Below are 23,542 nucleotides of genomic sequence, written 5' to 3'. Positions count from 1 at the left end.
TCACATCCGGCGAGTCGGGCAGCGAGGCAGGAGTGGCCGAGAGAAGGTGCGGTGTGAGCCGGAGAAAAGCCTGCATAGTCGGAGGAAGCGAGTTCAATAGCCATGGCAGGCCGGAAAAGAGCCGTTGCAGCCGGTCTTCTGTTGCGCGGCGAAGCTCTTCCGGGGGATGTTCCAGCCATAGGCTGAGAAGGATCTCCACATTGTACGTGATGTCGTCCTGGAGCTCCTCGGACGGATTTACAGCCGCTGGGTCCATGGTGGCTGGTTCGTTCTGTCACGGTTTGCAGGGGCAAGCCGTGTGGAATATATATAGGACCAAAAGGCGGCAGCTCTGGTGCAGGTGAGGGTTTATTAACAACAAAAATGCAAACAACAAAGGTGCTAGGAACATGAAACTGAAACCTAAACTGGGTAAACTAACAACACAAACCAAGAATGACGGTGCAGGGAGGTCCGGGGAAATACATACAGGGAGACCGAGGGGAAACAACACAGACGAACCAGCAACGAGGACACGGTAACACACACTATAAATACACATGCCAGGAATCAGGGGATGGGAAACAGGAGGGGAACACACCTGGAATACATGATAACTGACAAGGCAGGGGAAACGTAAACAGAACACACTGACATAAGACAGAGCCCTTCAAAGTAAAACAGGAAACACATACACGTAATGACACAGACTCAGAGACGCGGACTAAACACAGAGACTTACTACACTAAGGAAATGCACAAGCAGGGAAGACATCAACCAGAGGGAACACCACTAAATGCTAGAAAATACAAAACTATCAAAAGTAAAAGTACATAACCAAAAACACTGGGTCACCGACCCAGGACCATGACAGAATGCTTACGTGAATCGCAGCAGCTGCACATGTGCTACGCTGAATTAGAGGATATCTTTGCTCTGGATTTCTATTTCTACTTTTTCATTTCTATATGATTCTTCTTGCATCTAAACAAAGATGATTCAATTTGCTAAATGTTGATGGCTCTTCGTGCTCAGGTGTAAATGAGACGTAATATTTGCTCTTGGTTTGGTTCTCCTGTACAGAACCTTGCAGTACAACAGAAACCTAAAAACATTATTTGTAGTTGTTATTCTTAGTTGTTCTGCTGCCTAAATACCACAGGGTCTGATTATGAAGTTATTGAGCTGCACATACGTTACGCTCTGCTTAAGTTCGAGGTCACAGCGTATGTAGAGCAGCTGGAACATAATGAAGTCTACAAGGTTAAAGTTTTCTCTTCAGTTATTGTTCTTTCTGCTGCTTGGTTTGATGGATCTGAGAGCTTTTGTTTTTATTATTGTTATTATAATCATCATTAATATTTTACTCTCTAGAAGCTTTAAAATAGTGTTTGTGTTTGAAAAAATTGATTTAAGAATTGAACAGAAACATCTGTCCTTCTGAAAATCGCCCAAAGTCAAAGACAAAGTCAAAGGATGCAACCTGTAACTTTCTCTTCCTTCATGTCAGGACCATCATCCATGATTTATATAAAATGCATATAGCAACAGTAGCACTTTAGTTTGGACTTTATGATTTCTGTAACTGGAAAATATTATTTTGTTTAAAGACAGAAGTGACCGCATAGTTGCAACATCAAAGGGAAATATTAATTAATTAGCATCAAGTATATTTGTTGCTTAAGCGTTTGCACTATAACTTAAGTAGGATTATAACTTTTAAGGAAGGAAAGATTTCAGATATTTAGTTCACTGTTTCAGTTATTTTATATGAAATTAAAACATTTACGTTGGTCAAATATGATGCTCTAAATCAAATAAAAGTTTGAAAATAAATGATGTATTTTTAAATGCTGCAACAAATGTTCACAAAAAGTAACTATAATTAAAACCAGTTAAACAAAATTCAAAAAACAAAAATCACACCTTTGGGGATATTTGTGTGGATGCCCTCAAAGGCATCCACACTATTGAGTTCCTGTTTCCCTTTATTGTATGGATGCCTTAATAGGCATCTGCTAAAACTTTCTTGTCTTTGAAACTTAACTACTTCCTCATACTTTCACCTAGAAACTCCATTCAAACTTTAAAACGTTCTCAAATGATTGGGCTATTCCTGTGTGATTCAGCTTTTTCAGATCTTCTACCGTTTTCATCTTATCTCTCTTTAAGTCTTCAGTTGCAAAATTGTGATTTTTGAGAAAATACATGCGTTGCTATGGTTGCTATGCAATTAACTCAGAGGGGACAGTGAAACTGTTTGAATTTTCTCTTCATGTCCAAACAACTTCTTGCTACTCGCTCAATTTCCACTCAAGCCCCACAAATTATACATCAAAACGTAGGTATTTTTGCTGGCTTTCAGAAAATGTCGCTATAATTGTTGTGGGACTTATAGATATTTTGCAAATCTCCTCAGAGTAACACAAAGTGTGAAAACTCTCCATATAAACTCAATGGAGAGTTTGTTCAAAATCACCGCTGGATTTCTCTAATGAGAGGCATTTTCAAATTGTCATATCTCCTTAACGAAGCGAAGTTAAGACATAAGGCTTGTCCCGATATATCTTCAGACACTCCTGATGCTCACAATTCAAGAATTATTTTCTCACCTATTACCGTTCTGAGATGAGTTAGACTTGTTTGAGGGTAGGAAATTTGTCCCTCGCTCAGATTTCATCAGATTTCAAATTCTGGAAATGAGGCACTTTTTTCTCTCATCATATCTTTTTGATGGATTTCCACAGAGCCCTGAAAATTTCCATGACTGTTCACCAAAGGCTGCTGTTTCTTACGGTGAAAGAATGATTTTTATGCTCCATATAGATTTAGAGTTACCAAAGGTTGTTTGAGAGCAAGTCAAGGCAGTTTTTGCTTCGCCTCTACTCAGTTACAGTGTATTACAAGTCATATATCTTTAATAATTTATATTTTATCTCTGAATTATGAAGACCTGAAGATCCCCCCATCTCTTCTGAACAAAACGATGTCTGAATGACCGTTCTAGCCTTTACGGTTAGGAAATTATGGCCATTTGTTCGAGGGGAATCCTGAATGTCAGAAATACACTGAAGAAAACTCACACCTCTCTCTGTGTCTGTGTGTGTAAGGGCTGACTACAGCAGGTGCAGCTAATTTAACTGACCTACATATACCAAGCCCAGACTCTCAACAGCTCCTGTTCCCTTTACTGTCTATGTATGTGTGTCTGTGTATCAGTATTTCTCCTATGTTTAAGTATTACTCCTCAATCATAGTATTTCTGCTAAAGCAAAGTACTTCTACTACATCTTAGTACTTTTGCCAAATCATAGTATTTCTGCTAAATCATAGTATTTTTGCAAAGATCATGGTATTTGTGCAAAATCATGGTTTTTGGGCCAAATCATAATATTTCTGTTATTTTATAATATATGTGCTGAATATATTATATGTGCCAAATCATAGTATCCATCCATCCATCCATTTTCATCCGCTTTATCCGAGGCCGGGTCGCGGGGGCAGCAGCCTAAGCAAAGAGGCCCAGACCTCCCTCTCCCCAGCCACCTCCTCCAGCTTATCCGGGGGAATACCAAGGCGTTCCCAGGCCAGCCGAGAGATATAATCTCTCCAGTGTGTCCTGGGTCTGCCCCGGGGCCTCCTCCCGGTGGGACATGCCTCGAACACCTCACCCAGGAGGCGCCCAGGGGGCATCCTTGTCAGATGCCCGAACCACCTCAGCTGACTCCTTTCGATGTGGAGCAGCAGCGGCTCTACTCTGAGCCCCTCCCGGATGGCCGAACTTCTCACCCTATCTCTAAGGGAGAGGCCAGCCACCCTTCGGAGGAAGCTCATTTCTGCCGCTTGTATCCGCGATCTCGTTCTTTCGGTCACTACCCACAACTCGTGGCCATAGGTGAGGGTAGGGACGTAGATCGACCGGTAAATTGAGAGATTCGCTTTTACACTCAGCTCCCTCTTCACCACGACGGACCGGTGCAGCGTCCGCATTACTGCAGCTGCAGCCCCAATCCGTCTGTCGATCTCCGGCTCCCTTCTCCCATCACTCGCGAACAAGACCCCGAGATACTTGAACTCCTCCACTTGGGGCAGGAACTCATCCCCGACCCGGAGTGGGCACTCATAGTATTTATCCCAAATTATAGTATTTATGCCAAATCACAGTATTTCTGCTAAAACGCAGAAATAGTACCTTTTAGCAGGAATTTCTACCAAAAGATAGTACTTCTGCTAAATCAGAGTATTTCTGCTAAACCAGAGTATTCCTGCCAAATCATAGTATTTGTACTGAAACATAGTACTTCTGCCCAATCATAGTATTTGTACTAAATGATAGTACTTGTGCCAAATCATAGTATTTGTGCCAAAGCATCGTATTTGTATGGAGTCATAGTATTTCTTCTAAATCATAGTATTTCAATCAAATCTCAGTAGTTGTTGTTAAAACGCAGTATTATTGCCAAATCATAGTATTTGTACCCAATCATAGTATTTCTGCTAAATCACAGCATTTGTGCCAAATCAAGGTATTTGTGCAAAAAGATAGTATGTCTGCAAAACCATAGTATATCTCTTATGTTATAGTATTACTACTAAGGCATAGTATTTCTGCCAAATCATAGTATTTGTACTAAATCATAGTACTTGTGCCAAATCATAGTATTTGTTGCACATCATAGTATTGGAACCAAAACATAGTATTTGTCCCAAAGCATCGTATTTGTATGGAGTGATAGTATTTCTTCTAAATCATAGTATTTCAATCAAATCTCAGTAGTTGTGCAGTATTGTTGCCAAATCATAGTATTTGTGCCCAATCATAGTATTTTTGCCATGTCATCGTATTTGTGCCGAATCATGATATTTTTGCCAAATCGTGGTATTTGTGCCCAATTTATAATTCTGTTATGTTATAGTATTACTACTAAGTCGTAGAATATCTGTTATGTTATAGTGTATCTGCGGAATATAGTATGTGTGCCAAATCATAGTATTTATACCAAATCACAGTATTTGTGCTAAAACATAGTATTTCTGCCATATTGTGGTATTTGTGCAACAACATTGAACTGTTATGTTATAGTATTACTACTATCCATCCATCCATCCATCCATCCATCTTCATCCGCTTTATCCGAGGCCGGGTCGCGGGGGCAGCAGCCTAAGCAAAGTATTACTACTAAGTCATAGTATTTCTGCGTTGTTATAGTATTTAAGATAAGATAAGATAAGATAGAACTTTATTAATCCCTCGGGTGGGTTCCTCTGGGAAATTCGACTTCCAAAAAGCACAGCAACGACCGAAGTTACAGTTACAGAATTGTTATATATATATATATATATATATACACACACACACACACACACATATATAAATACAGAGACAAATATAAATAAAATATACAAAGGGGATAAATAGAATAAATAGGAATAAAAAATAAAAATACAAGTGAATTGCACAATTGCACATTTCAAGTATTGAGTCTATTGCACTGTTGACTATTTACAAAAAGTATTGCACAAGGTATTGTACAGTGAGGTGAAGAGGCACTACAGCTTAGTTGTTCCCCCCTCCTTTGTCCTCCTGTTTCCCCTCCCTCTCCCCTCCAGAGAGGAGTTAAACAGTTTGATGGCGTGTGGGACAAAGGAGTTTTTAAGTCTGTTAGTTCTTGTCTTTGGGAGAAGCAACCTGTCACTGAACAGACTCTTCTGATTGTTTATGGCCGTGTGCAGAGGATGCCCAGCATTGTTCATAATGTCCATCAGTTTCTTTAATGTCCTTTTCTCTGCCACTGTCACCAGAGTGTCCAGCTTCATGCCGACCACAGAGCTAGCCTTCCTGATCAGTTTCTCCAGCCTGGATGAGTCCCTCTTTGCTGTATTTGTGCTAAAACGTAGTATCTCTGCCAAGTCATATAATTACTGCAATTTCATAGTTTTTTTAGGAAATCTTTTATGTTATAGTATTACTACTAAGTCATAGTATTTCTGCCAAATCATAGTATTTGTGTAAATTTGTATACTGTAATTTCACTGTATTATGTAGTGGCTAAGTAGGGGGCTGACTGTTTACTAAGTGCATCAGTGTAGGTCATCTCTTGTGTTGGAGTGCCCTCTTGTTGCGTCTTTTGGGTAGTGCCTTAGTAAACATGAACCCTGTAAGAAGTGGTATCATATGAGAACCGGTTTGGCTCAGTGAGATGAGTATGAGATGAAATTCTGCTGATTTACCTCTTTTCTGCCAAATCTTCAACCATTTCAACTCTTATCAGCATAATTCTCAGCAGCTTCTGCTCTTTTCAGCAGAATTCTGCTCATTCACCTCATTTCAGCAGAAATTCTGCTGATTGAACTCTTTTCAGCAAAATTTTCAGTTTTTTCTGCTGTTTTCAGAAAAAGACTCTTTTCAGCAGAAATTCTGCTGATTGAACTCTTTTCAGCAGAAATCATGCTAATTGAACTCTTTTCAGCAGAAATATTTTCTCACCTATTACCGTTCTGAGATGAGTTAGACTTGTTTGATGGTAGGAAATCTGTCCTCCTCTCAGTTTTCAAACTCCGAAACTGAAGCCGTTTTTTCTCTCGTCATATCTCCGCGACGGAGTTACAAAGAGCTATGAAAATCGCAGTCAAAGTTCACCAAAGTCATTCACCCAGTACAAGAATTATGCTTCTATCCCACCTAGTTTTTGAGTTAAACAACGTTTTGTAACTCCAAAAAAATGGCGTTTTTCGCCTCTCAACGCGATCTAATTCTGACTGCTCATCACCCTGTTTTCCAGGCGCCCGCTCTCTTTCCCAGTGGCACAGTTGGTAATGACACGGGTCTGAAGCCCAAAGGTCGTGGGTTCAATTCCACCTTGTCCACATGTTTTCTTCCACTACAAATTAATACACTATCACAGACCAGTAATTCATATCGATAATTTATTACAATTCTGCAAAGTTTTATGATTTTAGCAGCTTTTCTAATATGGACCTCAGATTCTTGTTAACAGTCCATGGCAGAAATACATACAAGTACACAGCCTGATGAAGCAGACAGAAGCAGTACCTCTGATTGGTTCAGCATTTTCACCTCTTATCAGCACAAATCCCAGCTTTTTCAGCTGTTTTCAGCAAAAAACTCTTTTCAGCAGAATTCTGCTCATTCAACTCTTTTCAGCAGAAATTCTGCTGATTGAACTCTTTTTAGCAGAATTTTCAGAATTTTCACCTCTTTTCTGCCCAAATTCTGCTCATTCACCTCTTCTGAAAATTTTTCAGCCTTTTCACCTCTTATTAGCATAAATCTCAGCTGTTTTCAGAAAAAAACTCTTTTGAGCAGTCTGAAGCAATTCTAGTGATTCATCGCTTTTCAGCGCATCTTTTTGCTTCCTTACCTCTTTTCATCAGAAATTCTGCTTATTCACCTCTTTTCTGCAAAGTTTTCAGCCTTTTCACCTCTTATCACCACAATTCTCTGCAGCTTCTGCTCATTTCAGCACACTTGTCAGTCTCTCCACCTCTTCTTTGTGAGAAAAAGCTTGGTGCAGTGAGATGAGTAGCTGCCTTGAGACCAGAAGGCCCAGATTCAAATCCCGCTCAGGGCAGCTTTTTTTTTTTTTTTTTCAACTTTTTCAGCTTTTTTCCGCAGACATCTTCAGCGTTGAGGCATCCACACAGCATTTTCGCAGGAAATGCAAATTTTTCTAGTTCTTTATTATTCCGGGTGTTTTCGCCGTACACTTTTCGCTGTGGAACTACTCCCACACTTTTCATCTGATTTTCGCCATTAAAACTTTAAAAAATTCTGCTCTTTATGCTAATGCCGGCTATGACTTTTGGTGCTCATAACTTCTATACTTTTTGAGATATTGAATTTTTTTTGCAATATTTTTTGCCCATTTCTGCCATATCATCAGTGGCCTCACTGATTTTCCTTGCCAGGTTGACCTGTGTTTTAGCTCAGTGAGATGAGCATCCGTTCTCAGACTGGGAGGCCCGGGTTCAAATACCGCTTATGGCAACAATTCTTTCAGTTAACAGTTAAACTTTTTTTAACTCTCTTCAACACAAATATCAGCTTTTTGACCCCTTTTCATTAGAATTTTAAGTTTTTTCACCACTTTTCAGCAAAAATACCAGCTTTTTCAGCTGTTTTCAGCAAAAACCTCTTTTCAGCAGAATTTCTGTTGATTCAACTCTTTTCAGCAGAAATTATGCTGATTAACCTCTTTTCAGCAGAATTCTGCTCATTCAACTCTTTTCAGCAGAAATTCTGCTGATTGAACTCTTTTCAGCAGAATTTTCACCTCGTTTCTGCAGAAATTCTGCTTATTCACCTCTTTTCTGCAAAATTTGCAGCTTTTTCACCTCTTATCAGCACAATTCTCAGCAGGTTCTGCTCATTTCAACAAAATTGGCAATCTCTCCACCTCGTCTTTGTGAGAAAGAGTTTGGCTCAGTGAGCTAAATAACCGCCCTTAGACCAGGAGGGCCAGGGTCAAATCCTGCTAACGGCAGTTTTTTTTTTGTTTTTTTTTTTTTTGTAAATTTCAATTTTTTCAGCTTTTTTCAGCAGACATCTTCAGCGTTAAGGCATCCACAGAGCATTTTCGCAGGAAATGCAAATTTTTCTAGTTATTTTTGTGTTTGCAGCGCTGTGAGCCAGAACAGCGAGAGAAAAATCTGCAACAGCGACGAGCCGAATGCTTACGTGAATTGCAGCAGCTGCACATGTGCTACGCTGAATTAGAGGATATCTTTGCTCTGGATTTCTATTTCTACTTTTTCATTTCTATATGATTCTTCTTGCATCTAAACAAAGATGATTCAATTTGCTAAATGTTGATGGCTCTTCGTGCTCAGGTGTAAATGAGACGTAATATTTGCTCTTGGTTTGGTTCTCCTGTACAGAACCTTGCAGTACAACAGAAACCTAAAAACATTATTTGTAGTTGTTATTCTTAGTTGTTCTGCTGCCTAAATACCACAGGGTCTGATTATGAAGTTATTGAGCTGCACATACGTTACGCTCTGCTTAAGTTCGAGGTCACAGCGTATGTAGAGCAGCTGGAACATAATGAAGTCTACAAGGTTAAAGTTTTCTCTTCAGTTATTGTTCTTTCTGCTGCTTGGTTTGATGGATCTGAGAGCTTTTGTTTTTATTATTGTTATTATAATTATCATTAATATTTTACTCTCTAGAAGCTTTAAAATAGTGTTTGTGTTTGAAAAAATTGATTTAAGAATTGAACAGAAACATCTGTCCTTCTGAAAATCGCCCAAAGGCACGGAGACAAAGTCAAAGGATGCAACCTGTAACTTTCTCTTCCTTCATGTCAGGACCATCATCCATGATTTATATAAAATGCATATAGCAACAGTAGCACTTTAGTTTGGACTTTATGATTTCTGTAACTGGAAAATATTATTTTGTTTAAAGACAGAAGTGACCGCATAGTTGCAACATCAAAGGGAAATATTAATTAATTAGCATCAAGTATATTTGTTGCTTAAGCGTTTGCACTATAACTTAAGTAGGATTATAACTTTTAAGGAAGGAAAGATTTCAGATATTTAGTTCACTGTTTCAGTTATTTTATATGAAATTAAAACATTTACGTTGGTCAAATATGATGCTCTAAATCAAATAAAAGTTTGAAAATAAATGATGTATTTTTAAATGCTGCAACAAATGTTCACAAAAAGTAACTATAATTAAAACCAGTTAAACAAAATCAAATGTTTGAATCATGCTTAACCAAATGCCAGGCTGGAGAGCTGAACCTAAAGTATACGTAGAAAGATTTCAACATCTGAGCAGTTTTTAATGTTTTTATCACATATAAATGTCACAGCAGTGGGTCCTGGCCCAATGCTTTGTGTTTTTGCTTTTCTTTGACTCTTGTTTTTCTTGGTTTTTGTTCTTCTTATTTATCAGGCTCTCAGTAATCTTAGTTCTCCCTCCCTCAGTGTTCATTTCAGCCTGTGTTTAGTTTCTGTTCCCGTGTCCCACGTTTCATCGTTTCATGTCGAGTCAGCCCTGTCTCTCTGTTTCCTGTGTCTCCCCAGTCAGCCCCGCCTCCCTCGGGCACTCATGTGTGATACAGAGTAATAAACCTGACTACATTTGCTACACTCTCTTTATTACCTGTTACTTTAAAATTCATACACTAATTATGTCTGCCCATCTCTCTAATGTGAAGGTCAAAGGTCAACATCCCAGTGGCATAAGAATAATCCCAAAGGGGCAAAGGGAGTGGTTAATTTAGCATATTTAGCATTAAGGGTACAGCAAGGATATACTTTTACTTATTGTGGCAGGGGTGTGGTCTCTGGCCTGCTGCAGTGGAGGCTGGTGGCGGGACGTTGGACGGCACAGGTGAGGGTGATGGAGCTCATGACTCTCCCCTTTATAGTGACAGAGGAGACCAGCGTGGGGGAAGCGTGTAGTGGAGGAAGCCGAGGAGAGAGCTGGTTTCTGGCTACAAAGACAGCGTCAAACCAGAAAATATTGCTTGTGGTCAAATAATGTGTAATAATAATGAAATAAATAGGCCATTGGGAAAAACTTGATTTTGAAATAAAGACTGACTTTGAAAAAAAGGACATTTGGATTAAAAACGGCTGGGAATAAATAAAATGCCTCAGGAATAATCTCTGTTATTGTGAAAAATAATGATCATGAAATAATATTTCACAATAATAAGTAAATTTATATAGCAGAATGCAATATATTTCACAATAATGAGCTTCTTTTCAAAATGTGTTCAATTATTTCACAATATCATTCTCACATTACATATCTGTGTCTTACTTATTCACATAGTTATTTATTTCATCATGACTTATTTATTTATTTAATTTTGAACACTTTGGAGTTCCATATGGTTGTAGTGGGCTTGTAATGTAAATGTGTCTGATTAAATGTGACATTAATGCTGACGCTGCATCAAACCCTGATAAAACAGTTCTATTAGTAGTTCTGTGTGATCAGCATCAGTGGGTTAAGGTGAGGCCTTGACTAGTAGAACGTCATGTTGGTGTTTAACAACACGTGAGCCAACATCAGACTCCGAGCGCTACGATGCTAAAGATCAGAAGATCCAGTGTGACATCATCGTTACCTGGCAACAATAGCCCTCATCTGACTTTATTGGAGGATATTTACACCAGCAACACGGTTTAGTTTGATATGACGGATTAACAACATGCGCTGTGATATCCAGTTCATCTGTAATAGATACTGGATCTAATCAGTCAGCAGATATTTGATCAGCTTATTTATAACTATACTAGAAACAAATACAACTGTGTTGGTGATTCATGCAAACTTGCATATCAGCCTTTGAAGGTTTTGTAGTATTGAGAACAAAGAGGTTGTGTTAGGGCTGAAAAGCCCGACTTGTTCTCCTCTGCAGGTCATCAAATGCACCAAAGAAGTTTGTATTTGCACAATCCTGTATATGTTTGATGGCTTTATTATTCTCTGTTCAAAGACAGTAAATATGGAAAATGTCTCATGTAGTATCAGCTTCATTTAAAATGACTGCAGCAAACATTTAGAGAACATGTGCTGCTGTTTGTCCTACATTTCAACACTGAATGAACCCTTAAAACATGATGGCAGCTGGCAGGTTGGAGTTCACATGAAATATCGGCTGTATGAAGACTGGAAATATAGATGATAAAAACATGCAGCCAAACATTTGTGGACATGAATAAACTATCTGATCCAAAAAGCAGGAAGTGACACAGCTAGAAAGTGTGTAACAGCTGAAGTCAAATGTGATGCAGAGTTGAATCTGCACTTGGATCCATCTGTGAAAGGTCCACATGTAGGGATCACATGAGTCCTGATGTTTGTCAGTCCAGCTTGATAACTCCATCTACTGTGGGCTACATATACTGGGCTGGTAGCTCCACAGTGTTGGAAAGAAACTATTAAATGTGCAAAGTTTAAAATCAGAGGCTCTTCTAACACAGGAGCCATGTTGAGTTTAGATCACAGCCGACCACCGGCAGTCTGAAATGGAATGAAGCCCATTGACAGCCAGCAGGTCTAAACAGGAACGCACCCATTTGTATGTGTGGCAATGATGTGGCTGCAGCTGACACAGGATTGGTTCAAACTAAACATCAGACACATTTCACAGAGTTCACAAATAAACTCACGTTTTTATTTTTGAAGATGATCATAAAGTAGAATTTATGGTCCAGTAGAAACAGCAGGAGGTTTGAGCCCTTCTGATGGCAAGGCAAGGCAAGTTTATTTGTATAGCACAATTCAACAACAAGGTGATTCAAAGTGCTTTACAGAGACATTAGAAACAAAAACAAATAAAAAGCATGATTTAAAATTGATTAAAACAAGCAAACAAACTAACTAATTAACAAACAAACAAACAAACAAAACAGTATATAAAATCAAAACAGATCAGAACAGTAGATAAAATCAGTAGTTAAATGTAAGTTTTGAAATTTAAGCTTAAAAGTGTGGATTTGGTGCTTTATTCAAATGCAGCTGAGAACAGGTGAGTCTTCAACCTGGATTTAAATAAACTGAGTGTTTCAGCTGATCTGAGGCTTTCTGGGAGTTTGTTCCAGATATAAGGAGCATAAAAGCTGAATGCAGCTTCTCCGTGTCTGGTTCTGACTCTGGGAACTGATAAAAGACCGGATTCAGATGACCTGAGGGATCTGGAAGGTTCATACTGGGTCAGGAGGTCACTGATGTATTTTGGTCCTAAACCATTCAGAGCTTTATAGACCAGCATCAGAACTTTAAAGTCTATCCTCTGACGGACAGGCAGCCAGTGTAAAGACCTCAGAGCTGGACTGATGTGGTCCACTTTTTTGGTCTTAGTGAGGACTCGAGCAGCAGAGTTCTGAATGAGCTGTAGTTGTCTGACTGATGTTTTAGGTAGACCTGTAAAGATGCTGTTACAGTAGTCAAGCCTACTAAAGATGAATGCATGGACTAGTTTTTCCAGGTCCTGTTGAGACATCAGATCTTTTATCCTTGAAATATTCTTGAGGTGATAGTAAGCTGACTTTGTTATTGTCTTAATGTGTTTTTCTAAGTTTAGGTCTGCATCCATCACTACACCCAAATTTCTCGCCTGGTTTGTGGTTTTTAGATGTATAGATTGAAGTTCTCTGGTGACCTGTAATCGTTTTTCTTTGGCGCCAAAGACTATTACCTCAGTTTTGTTTTTGTTTAGCTGGAGAAAATTGTACAGGGCCTTGGTCTCCTGGTGACATTGTGATATATATTTGTGTGTCATCTGCATAGATATGACAGTTTATTTTGTTGTTCTTTATAATCTGTGCCAGTGGGAGCATGTAAATGTTAAACAGAAAGGGTCCCCAGATGGAACCTTGGGGAACTCCACATGTGATACTTGTCTGCTCAGATGTGAAGTTACCTATTGATACAAAGTATTTCCTGTTTTCTAAGTATGTTTTGAACCAGTTTAGTACAGTTCCTGAAAGACCTGTCCAGTTCTCCAGTCGTTTGAGTAATATGTTGTGGTCAACTGTATCAAATGCTGCACTGAGATCCAGTAAAACTAAAACTGACATTTTTCCACTGTCTGTATTCAGACATATGTCATTAAACAGCAGAAACAGGATTTGGAGGAAGATGTTAATAGATTAGAAAGAATTGTACACTGCGAATCAATGCAAGTCTTTCTATATAGACAGATCTGTAATAATCCCTCAGGTAGGTTCCTCTGGGACAGTCACAGATAGAGACACCAATTCTGACATCCTTTGAAAGCCTGACTTTGAATTTTCATCACTCGTCATGCACACAGATGTTAATTCTACATATTCCTGGTACTGAACTCTAAATCAATATGAAGAAAATGCTCCTGCTAATCTGCATCTATGTTGATATCAAATCCTTTTCCAGCACATGGATAAATCTCTATAAATCTTTCAGTCTGATCAGAATGGGCACAGTGTTGTTATTGCAGCTCCCTGATGTTTGAAAAGCTAAATGTCCATTTTAAAGTGCTCGTGTGTAGGATTGTGTTTCCTTCCTTTGTGCAGTTCTTACAGTAAACATGTTTGAATGTTTCCTGTTCCCCTGATGCTTCTTCCTGTTGGATAAAATTGGTTTGAATAACATGTTCTTATAGGTTTTAATGAACTTCAGACTGTGATCCACTTACAAAACTGCCTCATTTTATTGGAACGATCCACATTTGCATCCATTCACGGTACATTTGACATCTGAACACGTTTGTACACATGATGAAAGGACAGATGGTGTTTGTGTGTCCTTCTTAAACTCAGTGTGGATGTTTCATCATGTAGAACTACTTAGAACAAAGTCTTTGGGAACATTTGGAGAACACGTTTAGGAAAGTAACATCCTGGTAGAACATTTTCTTAAAGCAGAGCAGAGCTGCAACATGACTGTGAGGATTCAGAAGAATAAAGTCAGAATACTTTATTATTATGAAGACTAAAGTGCACCTTAATGCTGCCGATGAACACACATGTTCTTTGTGAAAGCATGTGTGAGCACAGCTGACGTGCACCACACTGACCCCACTCGCCCCCATTTCTTCATCCACTTCTTGCTCTTGTGCTTGAAATGAGACGCAGCAAAAGTCAGAGGCTCTAAAATCCACAAAAAGGGGGCTCGTTAGATCAGGATACTGGATGTGATCCATAGAAAACATGGATAATACACCACTTTATTTGAAGCATCTGTAGCACTGCCTCAGTTCTGGATGTTTCCACAGACTCCTCTGTGCACCTAAAGAAAGGTCAAAGGTCAGCAGCACATGTAGTTGGGACAATTCTTCAGTCGCACAAACTACATAATCATTTTCCTCCAATGACGACTTTTCACTTGCAGAAATGGTCCTGTGTGATTTCCAGGCTGTGATATAAAAACTAGTTCCTAATGGCAGCGACTCACTCAGTAAACATGTGTTTCCTTCACCAACCTCACACACAGATCCAATAAGATCAGGAAGTGGGCAGTATAGTGTGTTATTTTGTGCTGCACTGCCCAAACTAAAGATCTGCTGAAGTGTTGGAAATGATCCAGATGTTTATTTTGGACGATACAGCAGAAGATCAGACATGAAAGTGGAGATAACACAGAAGACCTGCAGCAAAGGTCAGAGGTCAGACTGGGCCCTGGATTCAACAATGAGCCAATGATCATCAAGCAGTGACTAAAGCAGAGCCCTGACGTTCTGACATTCATCACACAGTCAGAACAAATGTCTGCTGATGACTTCATCTCATGAAACGACTGATAGATGTCAGTTCATTGATCAGCTGAGCTGCTGATCTTCATCGTCACAGAAACATTCAGCTTGTTTCAATCAGTAAATAACTCCCACTACTCCCAGTTTGAACTGTTCCCACTCAAAATGCTGTGAGAACAATGATCATTGTAGAACTTCACAAACATCACGTGTTGTTTTCCACATGTAAGATCAGCAAACACACAGAAACTTCCTGTTGCCACACACGGCCTCTAAAATCTCTTCCACGCTTTCTGTCTGAAGTCCACTCTCTGTGTCGGATCCACAGGAAACAAGATCTTATTAACATGGTTTTCAATGTGTCTCCTTCCAAAAAGTCCAACCAATGAACAAATGTGTGTATTTGTGGAGGCCGAACAAAAGCATGACACATTTCTCTGTTTCTATAAACTGGAGTCAAACACAAACATGAAGAGTTTCACTGACAGACTCCAAAATGCCCCCACAGTGGATCAAAGGGAAATCCTACAGTGTGGCCAGAGACTCTTAATGGCTCCAACATCAACACATCCACAATGTTGGATCCAGTTGTGCCTCACAGAGTTACTAAGACACACCCTCTGCAGCATCACAACAGCTCCACCTGCTTCACCTGCCTCCTCAGCATCTGTACACCTGAAGAGAAAAGAAAGGCTCCAACAGCTCAAATCTACAAAGGATTCATGAAGTTTCATCCAACAATAACATGTTTGCCTTCCACACTTCTATTATTCATGATCACAAACACAAAGAACTTGTGCAGCCCTGATATCAGCCCTAATATATGAGTGTGTTTGCCCAAAGACTGAAACAGCATCAACATGACAGCTGTAAGAAATCTTCTCTCAGCCTTGTTTGGCAGAAGATCCCTGCAACAAAGATTGTAGCTGAAAGATGACGTGTGTAAAGTTTGCTCTGTGGGAGGGTCGAGGCTGTTTTTAGACCTTTGATAGTTTCCAATCCAGTTCTGACAGACAGAAATAAAAACAACATCATTAAGATCAGATCATGGAGCTGTTTGCTGCCTTGTTTCTATCTTCACATTACAAGACTTTACTACAATAAAGATGCTGACATGTATCTGTAGCAACAACATCATTGAATCTAGAACAACTGGAGCCAAACCAGTGGCTCTGCTGGGATCACTGGTGAGCCAACACTTCCTTGTTGATGCAGATTTCAGGGCTTCCTTTTGCTCCTCCGTTATAACTGTTCTCTCTTCTCAACACATGATGACACAAAGGAATCAGCAGTGACAAAGATGATGCTGAAGAGAAGCACACACTTCACACATATAACAGACCAGTGCAGTTACACACACCTCTGCTCGACATCAGGCCTCAAACAAAGACACAAAACACTAACTTGACTCTAAACAGAAGAAACGAGCAGCTGTTTCTGTTCTGTGCTTATTTATATTTGACACACATGCTTCTCTTTGTGCAAACACACATCGCACTATAAGGGTAACCTCGCACACAATGATTGGACAGCACAGTGATGATGCTGGGAGATCCTATACGCAGCAACACAGAAACACTGAGAACTTTAAACAATGATGGAAAGTGTTATAAATGACTTGTTGGCCTCTGATCTGTCACAAACAGCTGAAACGTGTCTCTCATGAGTCACATGAAGGTTTTTGACAGAAAGGACAAAAAGTAGCTGCAGTCAGTTTGTGTCATTTTTATATTTATTCATCTGGGAGAAAAATCTGAGGGACATTAAAATGTGTTTTCAACAGAGACAAGAACATGAATATAACAGAACAGGTAAATGAACATGTTTCAAGTAAACAGCTGGACTGATCAGGTCCAAACACAGAGTGATAAACTTGTCAAACAGCTGTCATATCTTTATATAGAAGCTCTTTATAAATGCTGCTCACTGCAGTCTGTTTACTAATAATGTCAAAGTGTTAGAAACACAGAAACATCAGAATGGTCTTTGTTCACAGAAACCTGTCTGGGATCCTTTGTTGTTCTTTTGATGCAGAGTTACATTATAAATATAAAGAGTTATTTCAGAGTCTCATCAGTTTTCCTGCATGTCTTTATTTAACACATCAGCAGGGCTGAAGCTCTCATGTTAAACACACACTGATCTATGGACACGTTCATGTGTTTCTAACAGAACCAGGCTGTTATCAGCCTGCACTAACATTATGTCACACACACTGAATGTAACAGTGACAGTTTACATCATCACACAATCAGCTGTGATTGTTTCACTGTCATCAAACGAGTCAACAGGAAGTAGAATCAATAGAAACCAATCATTTACTGACAGCATGTCTGATGGAAATAAGTGCAGATTATGTATGAAGTCTAACTGCACACAGTAACTGTGTTACAATAAGGACTTAACAGCGCCCTCTGCTGGAGTGTTTCAGTACTGCGTTAACTAGAATACACCACCTCCTCCTCACACCACCTGCTACAGCTCTACTCTTCTATGACTACAGTCATCCACAGCACTGATGTGAGGTCACATGGTTCATATGTAAGGAGCACAGCTGACCTCAGGTCAGTTTAATGACTGTGAGCAGCAGCTGTGTTATTGTCACTGTGACAGGGAGACACTCTCAGACACAGCGCTCATGTCAGCTTGTTCTCATGCAGGAGGATCAGGAGCTCCATGTTTGTCTTTCTGTTTGAATCATGATGTGTTTGTGCCATCAGAGTCTGTCATGAGTACTCAGGGTTTCACAGCAGCTCTTCTGGATGCTGACGAGGACTCCAACCTCATGTTTCACCTCTCTGAGCTTCTGATGTCTGTGAACACTCGTGTTTCTTCTCTGGGCTCATCTGGACAAAAACACCTTTCTGTGTTTGGCTGCAGCCTCATTCTGACTGACAGGAAGTGTGTTATCCATGAGCTGCACTTCTGTGAGGAAGTTTCCTGCTGTGTTTCCTGTCTGTGGACAAACACGAGTGTTCCAGCTGAGGACTTGGTTCCTTCCACCTGTCCATACAGGACATCACGCTGTCTGCAGCTCTGTAAATGCAGCTCCAGGTCCTTCCACGTGCTGCTCTGTATTTGTGCAGTTTGTAGTGTGTCCTGGGAAACGTAGCACACATGGTGTTCTTCTGCTGTTTCCTCCTTTCACTGAGTGTGAAACACTGACGCTGTGCTGTTGTTCACAGAGGGGAGCTGATTCTAGCTGCAGCTGGACTCTGTCATCTAACTGAATGTGTTGGTGCTGATCACGGGGCTCTGAGGGGGGAGCAGCAGGAGGACTCTGGATGCTGACGTCAGTGTATCTGTGGAAGCTCCCACAGCGTGTCTGTCATTCAATATTGTGCTGTATATTGTATCTATGCAAAGATGAACAGACTGTGTGTTCACTGGTCTCTGTGCTGCAGCTCTGATGTCATCATCACTCCCTCCTCCACCCTCAGCAGTCCCAGCATGCTGCTGTGGTGCACCCCACCCTCACTCTACACCTGAGCCACAGACCACACCCTCCACCTCAATATACACCACAGTTTTCTCTGCTGTGGAAATGAGATCAGGAGGAAATCATCATTATTATTATTTAATAAACGCTCACATTAATGTGGGCTTATTTGTTTCATATTAGAAACATTAGTTGAGTGTTTTTAGTATAAAATGGTGAAAGTCCCTCTTTTTGCTCCTCCCCTCACCTGTGGATGGGCGGTGCTGTTACCGTGGTGACAGCTTGGATGTGTTTCAGTCCTGCCTGGTTATCACTGCAGGAATCTTTCACATTTATTACAGGTAATAACTCTGATTTTTCTGTGTATTATGAACCAAATGTATCCTGATACACACAGAGATGGATGAGCAGAGGTTGTTTTTGCAATTTATGTAGTTACTATGGACTTAATGCATACATATTATTAAAATTAGGGCTATAACAGTTGTATTGATGTATAGCAACTTGAAATGCTCCCACAAATGGCTCCACAGCATGTAAAAATATAACAAAAGCTCTGGCGGACTTGGTTCTGTGGTCAGTCTTAAAGGGTGAAGTTAAACTCTGTAATCTTCACTGCGTCACAGAGTTCAGTGAGTCCCGTTATTCACAGTATCAATCAGATCATCAGAGAACAGCTGATCAGCAATCAGTGGTGCCAACAGCGCCTCCTGTGGTGAGAGGATGCAATAATGCAATGTAGCATTTTTCCACTCAACACTTGCAGTCATGGAAACTGTCTGTTGGATCTGTGTGACGTTGCTTTCTTGGTTAGAGTTCCTCACAAATGTCCAGATGATTCTTCTAATGAGGCGTCGACCATGTTTGCAGCTCTTTGGAAGAAAACGTCGCCCTTTGCCATCCTTACTTTTCTTTGACTTCTTCAAATGCAGCTGAACTCCAGCTGGTATTTTCTTGGACTTTGCAGCTGTTTCTGGTCATCAGTTCATTCCTGCAAACCTCTGAAGCTGAACAACAATGATGCTGCATTGCTGGCTGATCCCAAAAGGTTGATTCTGTTCATCTGGACGTTTTCAGAAACGTTTGCTCACTGATCAGGTGACTTCTTCAGTCTCAGCTGACTGCAGCTTTACAAGCTTACAAACAGCACATTTGCACAATGACTGAAAGCAGCAGCACCTGATATATATGATACTAATATAATACATATACATATATAATCCATACTAATGATGAAGGAACTGAGCTCACAGTCCATTGTTCATTCAGTGAACTACTCAGTTTATTTTGGGCCTCAGAAATGCTCACTCTGTTTGTACATCACTGTCAGCAATAGACTCATTCTGCTGTGTGGACAGGAACACATGTGACATCACTTCCTGTTTGTTTGTGACTGAAGAGGAAGAAGTTTACAAGGAATCATTTAGAAGAGTTTCAAACATCAACTGATTGAATCCATGAATCTGAAAACGTGTTTGTGAGTGAAAGAGACAGACATGTACAGACTGAACTATCTGTTCAACAGTCAGAGTGTTTCTCTTTACACTCCACTCAGCACAGGGACACTGAGGAACCACGACCGACTGTAAACCCAGGATAAAGAGTTTGAGTGAATGTGGTGTTGAAGGTGTGGAGGTGGATCAGAGTGTCAGAGGAGACTCTGTAGAAGGACAGAGTGCCAGCAGGACAGTCCACATACACTGCTGCTCTGTTAGAGACAGAGGAGGAGGAGGAGGAGGAGGAGGATGTGTAGCTGTTATTGTGCCTGACAGACTGAGGACCATCATCAGAGCAGCTCAGACTCCAGGACTGATCATTGTTTCCAAACCAACAGTCATCACTGCCTCCTTTCCTTCTGATGCTTCTGTAACTCACTGATATATCAACTCTTCCTCTCCACTCGACCTCCCAGTAAATTGTTTGTAACAAAATATCGATTTCTGCTGTCCCTGTATCGATACATTATTAGCAAACAAAATATCACGATACTACACAGTATCGATTTTTTCCCCCACCCCTAATTAATAGTGGAGCTAACTTTAACAGGTGAAACTGATTTGACCTATAAGGCTACTGCAGTTACTTCTTATCAGGTTTAGTAGGGAAGACATCTGGATGAGGTAGTTAGTAGTATGTAGTTAGTACCGGGCGACTCCCCTCCCCCACATCGGCACCAGAACCCTGTATTTTCTACAGGGTAAGACTGCCTGTTTTATCAAACTATGGCCATTACTACTGTGATCATTTGCAGCCCAGTGTGCCGCTCTCTCTGCTGGGATGAACCACTGGAGCTCACCCAGTCATCCCTTTCTTTCTCTCAAGAAGAAGTGAAATAAATGTATTTATTATGTTACGAGTCTAATATTCTTTAAATCAAACTGTAATGAATAAATGAAGCAAGAAGATTTGGTGGCTCCACGTGTTGTAGAAGAAAAGATAAACATCTCATTTTGAGAAATCAGCCTTTAAAATTAAGTACTGTGAATAAAAAACAAACAGCGAGCCAATCAGCAGTCGCCAATATCCTCCTAATTTCATTCACAAAGAAATCAAATATATATATTATGGGCCCAAAGGAGCCTAAATCTTTAAATTAGGCAGTACGTGAAGTATTTTTTTAAATAAACAAAGACATGACTATAACAACTTTTAGTAATTCAGAGTCCAATTATCCACTCAAATGTAAATAAAAGTTCACTTGACAGCTGTAAAAGTTACCTGTTTATACAATAATATAATTCACATTTCAAATGATCATCTGTGGAAAAGTTTGAATCCTGACCTGAGAGTTTCCACTGCACACTGTGAACTCTTTAGTCCAGCGGACAGAAGCTTCACTCCTGAATCCTGCAGGTCAGAGTTACTCAGGTCCAGCTCTCTCAGACTGGAGGACTGGGAGCTGAGGACTGAGCACAGAGCTTCACAGCTTCTCTCTGACAGGTTACAGCCACTCAGTCTGAAAAATAAAAGACAATCTATAAAACAAGTACTCATGTAGAGTTTGTTAATACATTTCAAAACATTAAATGTTGACTTTCTATTTTTTAAAGGAAACATAAACATACTAAGATACAACATCATATGTATGAACTTTAATTAATAATTCTAAAAACTAAATGTTTTCTGATCTGACCTCAGAGTATTCAGTTTACAGTTTAAACGTTGTAGTCCAGCAGACAGAAGCTTCACTCCTGAATCCTGCAGCTTTCTGATACTCAGGTCCAGCTCTGTCAGACTAGAGGACTGTGAGCTGAGAACTGAGGACAGAGCTTCACAGTTTTCCTCTGAGAGTTCACAGATGTTAAGTCTGAAGATAAAAACATGAATAAAGATTGTTGTTAAAGTGTAATCAGGGTGCAATAGCTTATTGTCTTGTGCTGAGCAGGTTAGTATAAGTTTACCTTAACTTGGAAATGAATAAAAATGCTATGAGACAAGGATAACTGGATAAAGATATAAACAAAAACAAACATCAAACACATAAACAAACAGAACTAAACATAATACAAATTGATCTGACCTCAGAACATTCAGTTTGGCATGTGGACTCTCCACTGCAGCAGACAGAAGCTTTACTGCTGAAGCCTTCAGGCTGTCGGTACTCAGGTCCAGCTCTCTCAGACTACAGGACTGGGAGCTGACCACTGACAACAAATTTTCACAGCCTTCCTCTGAGACGTTACAGCTGCTCAGTCTGAGAGAGAAAGGGAAAAAACCACAACAAAAAAAACAAAGAATATATGTGATCAAATTAAATTTGTTTATATGTTGAACCCTTTTTAAAAAAAATTTATTTAAACCTATGAGACTATGAGTGCTACCAGTCCAGTGCACATGATTGGTACCTTGATGGTACCTTGCTCAGGGGTACCACAAGGTAGCTATTCGGTGGATTCGACCCCTGACCTTATGATCATGGGGCGACCACTCTGCCTACTGAGCTAATAATTCTGTGTACACTATCATACAATATTAACTAAAACAATTATTTTAGAAAATTTTAGTAATTCAATAATCATGCTCATTACCTGTGTATTGTGAATAACACTGGATTTTAAACACTAGCTGTATAAAACTCTTCCTGTTAAAGGTGCGTATAAAGGAAATGGCCATATTTTGGAGCTGCAACATCACTGGAGTGCCCAAGAGCACAAGGTGTGCAATACTCAGAGACATGGCCAAGGTAAGAAAGGCTGAAAGACGACCACCACTGAACAAGACACACAAGCTGAAACGTCAAGACTGGGCCAAGAAATATCTCAAGACTGATTTTTCTATGGTTTTATGGACTGATGAAATGAGAGTGAGTCTTGATGGGCCAGATGGATGGGCCCGTGGCTGGATTGGTAAAGGGCAGAGAGCTCCAGTCCCACTCAGACGCCAGCAAGGTGGAGGTGGAGTACTGGTTTGGGCTGGTATCATCAAAGATGAGCTTGTGGGGCCTTTTCGGGTTGAGGATGGAGTCAAGCTCAACTCCCAGTCCTACTGCCAGTTTCTGGAAGACACCTTCTTCAAGCAGTGGTACAGGAAGAAGTCTGCATCCTTCAAGAAAAACATGATTTTCATGCAGGACAATGCTCCATCACACGCGTCCAAGTACTCCACAGCGTGGCTGGCAAGAAAGGGTATAAAAGAAGAAAAACTAATGACATGGCCTCCTTGTTCACCTGATCTGAACCCCATTGAGAACAATTATTTTAGAAAATTTTAGTAATTCAATAATCATGCTCATTACCTGTGTATTGTGAAGAACACTGGATTTTAAACACTAGCTGTATAAAACTCTTCCTGTTAAAGGTGCGTATAAAGGAAATGAGCTGAAATGCAGACTTCATGGAGAATGTTTGCTGTCAGGATATATCAAAGACAAAGCAGAGATCCATCCAGTCTCTTCCACTAAGC

General features: G+C 40.0%; 1 protein-coding gene across 1 annotated transcript in view; it reads right to left on the bottom strand.

The window, feature by feature from the left end:
- LOC146634353 (uncharacterized) overlaps window positions 1–23,542 on the bottom strand; it is a 453,764-nt gene that overhangs the window by 187,296 nt on the left and 242,926 nt on the right. Inside the window, exons 6-8 of the mRNA XM_085376958.1 lie at window positions 22,161–22,334; window positions 21,774–21,947; window positions 21,423–21,596 (exon numbers count right to left, since the gene is read on the bottom strand). Of these exons, the coding sequence (XP_085233084.1) occupies window positions 21,423–21,596; window positions 21,774–21,947; window positions 22,161–22,334 (522 nt within the window). The remainder of the gene's footprint in view (window positions 1–21,422; window positions 21,597–21,773; window positions 21,948–22,160; window positions 22,335–23,542) is intronic.

This window comes from Diplotaxodon limnothrissa, linkage group LG3 (assembly GCF_057381915.1).
Source record: "Diplotaxodon limnothrissa isolate DT_005_m linkage group LG3, D_limnothrissa_male_GT1.1, whole genome shotgun sequence".
Classification (NCBI taxonomy): Eukaryota; Metazoa; Chordata; class Actinopteri; order Cichliformes; family Cichlidae; genus Diplotaxodon; species Diplotaxodon limnothrissa.
Note: the sequence above shows the minus strand (reverse complement) of the source record. Positions and strands in the feature narration are given on the sequence as shown.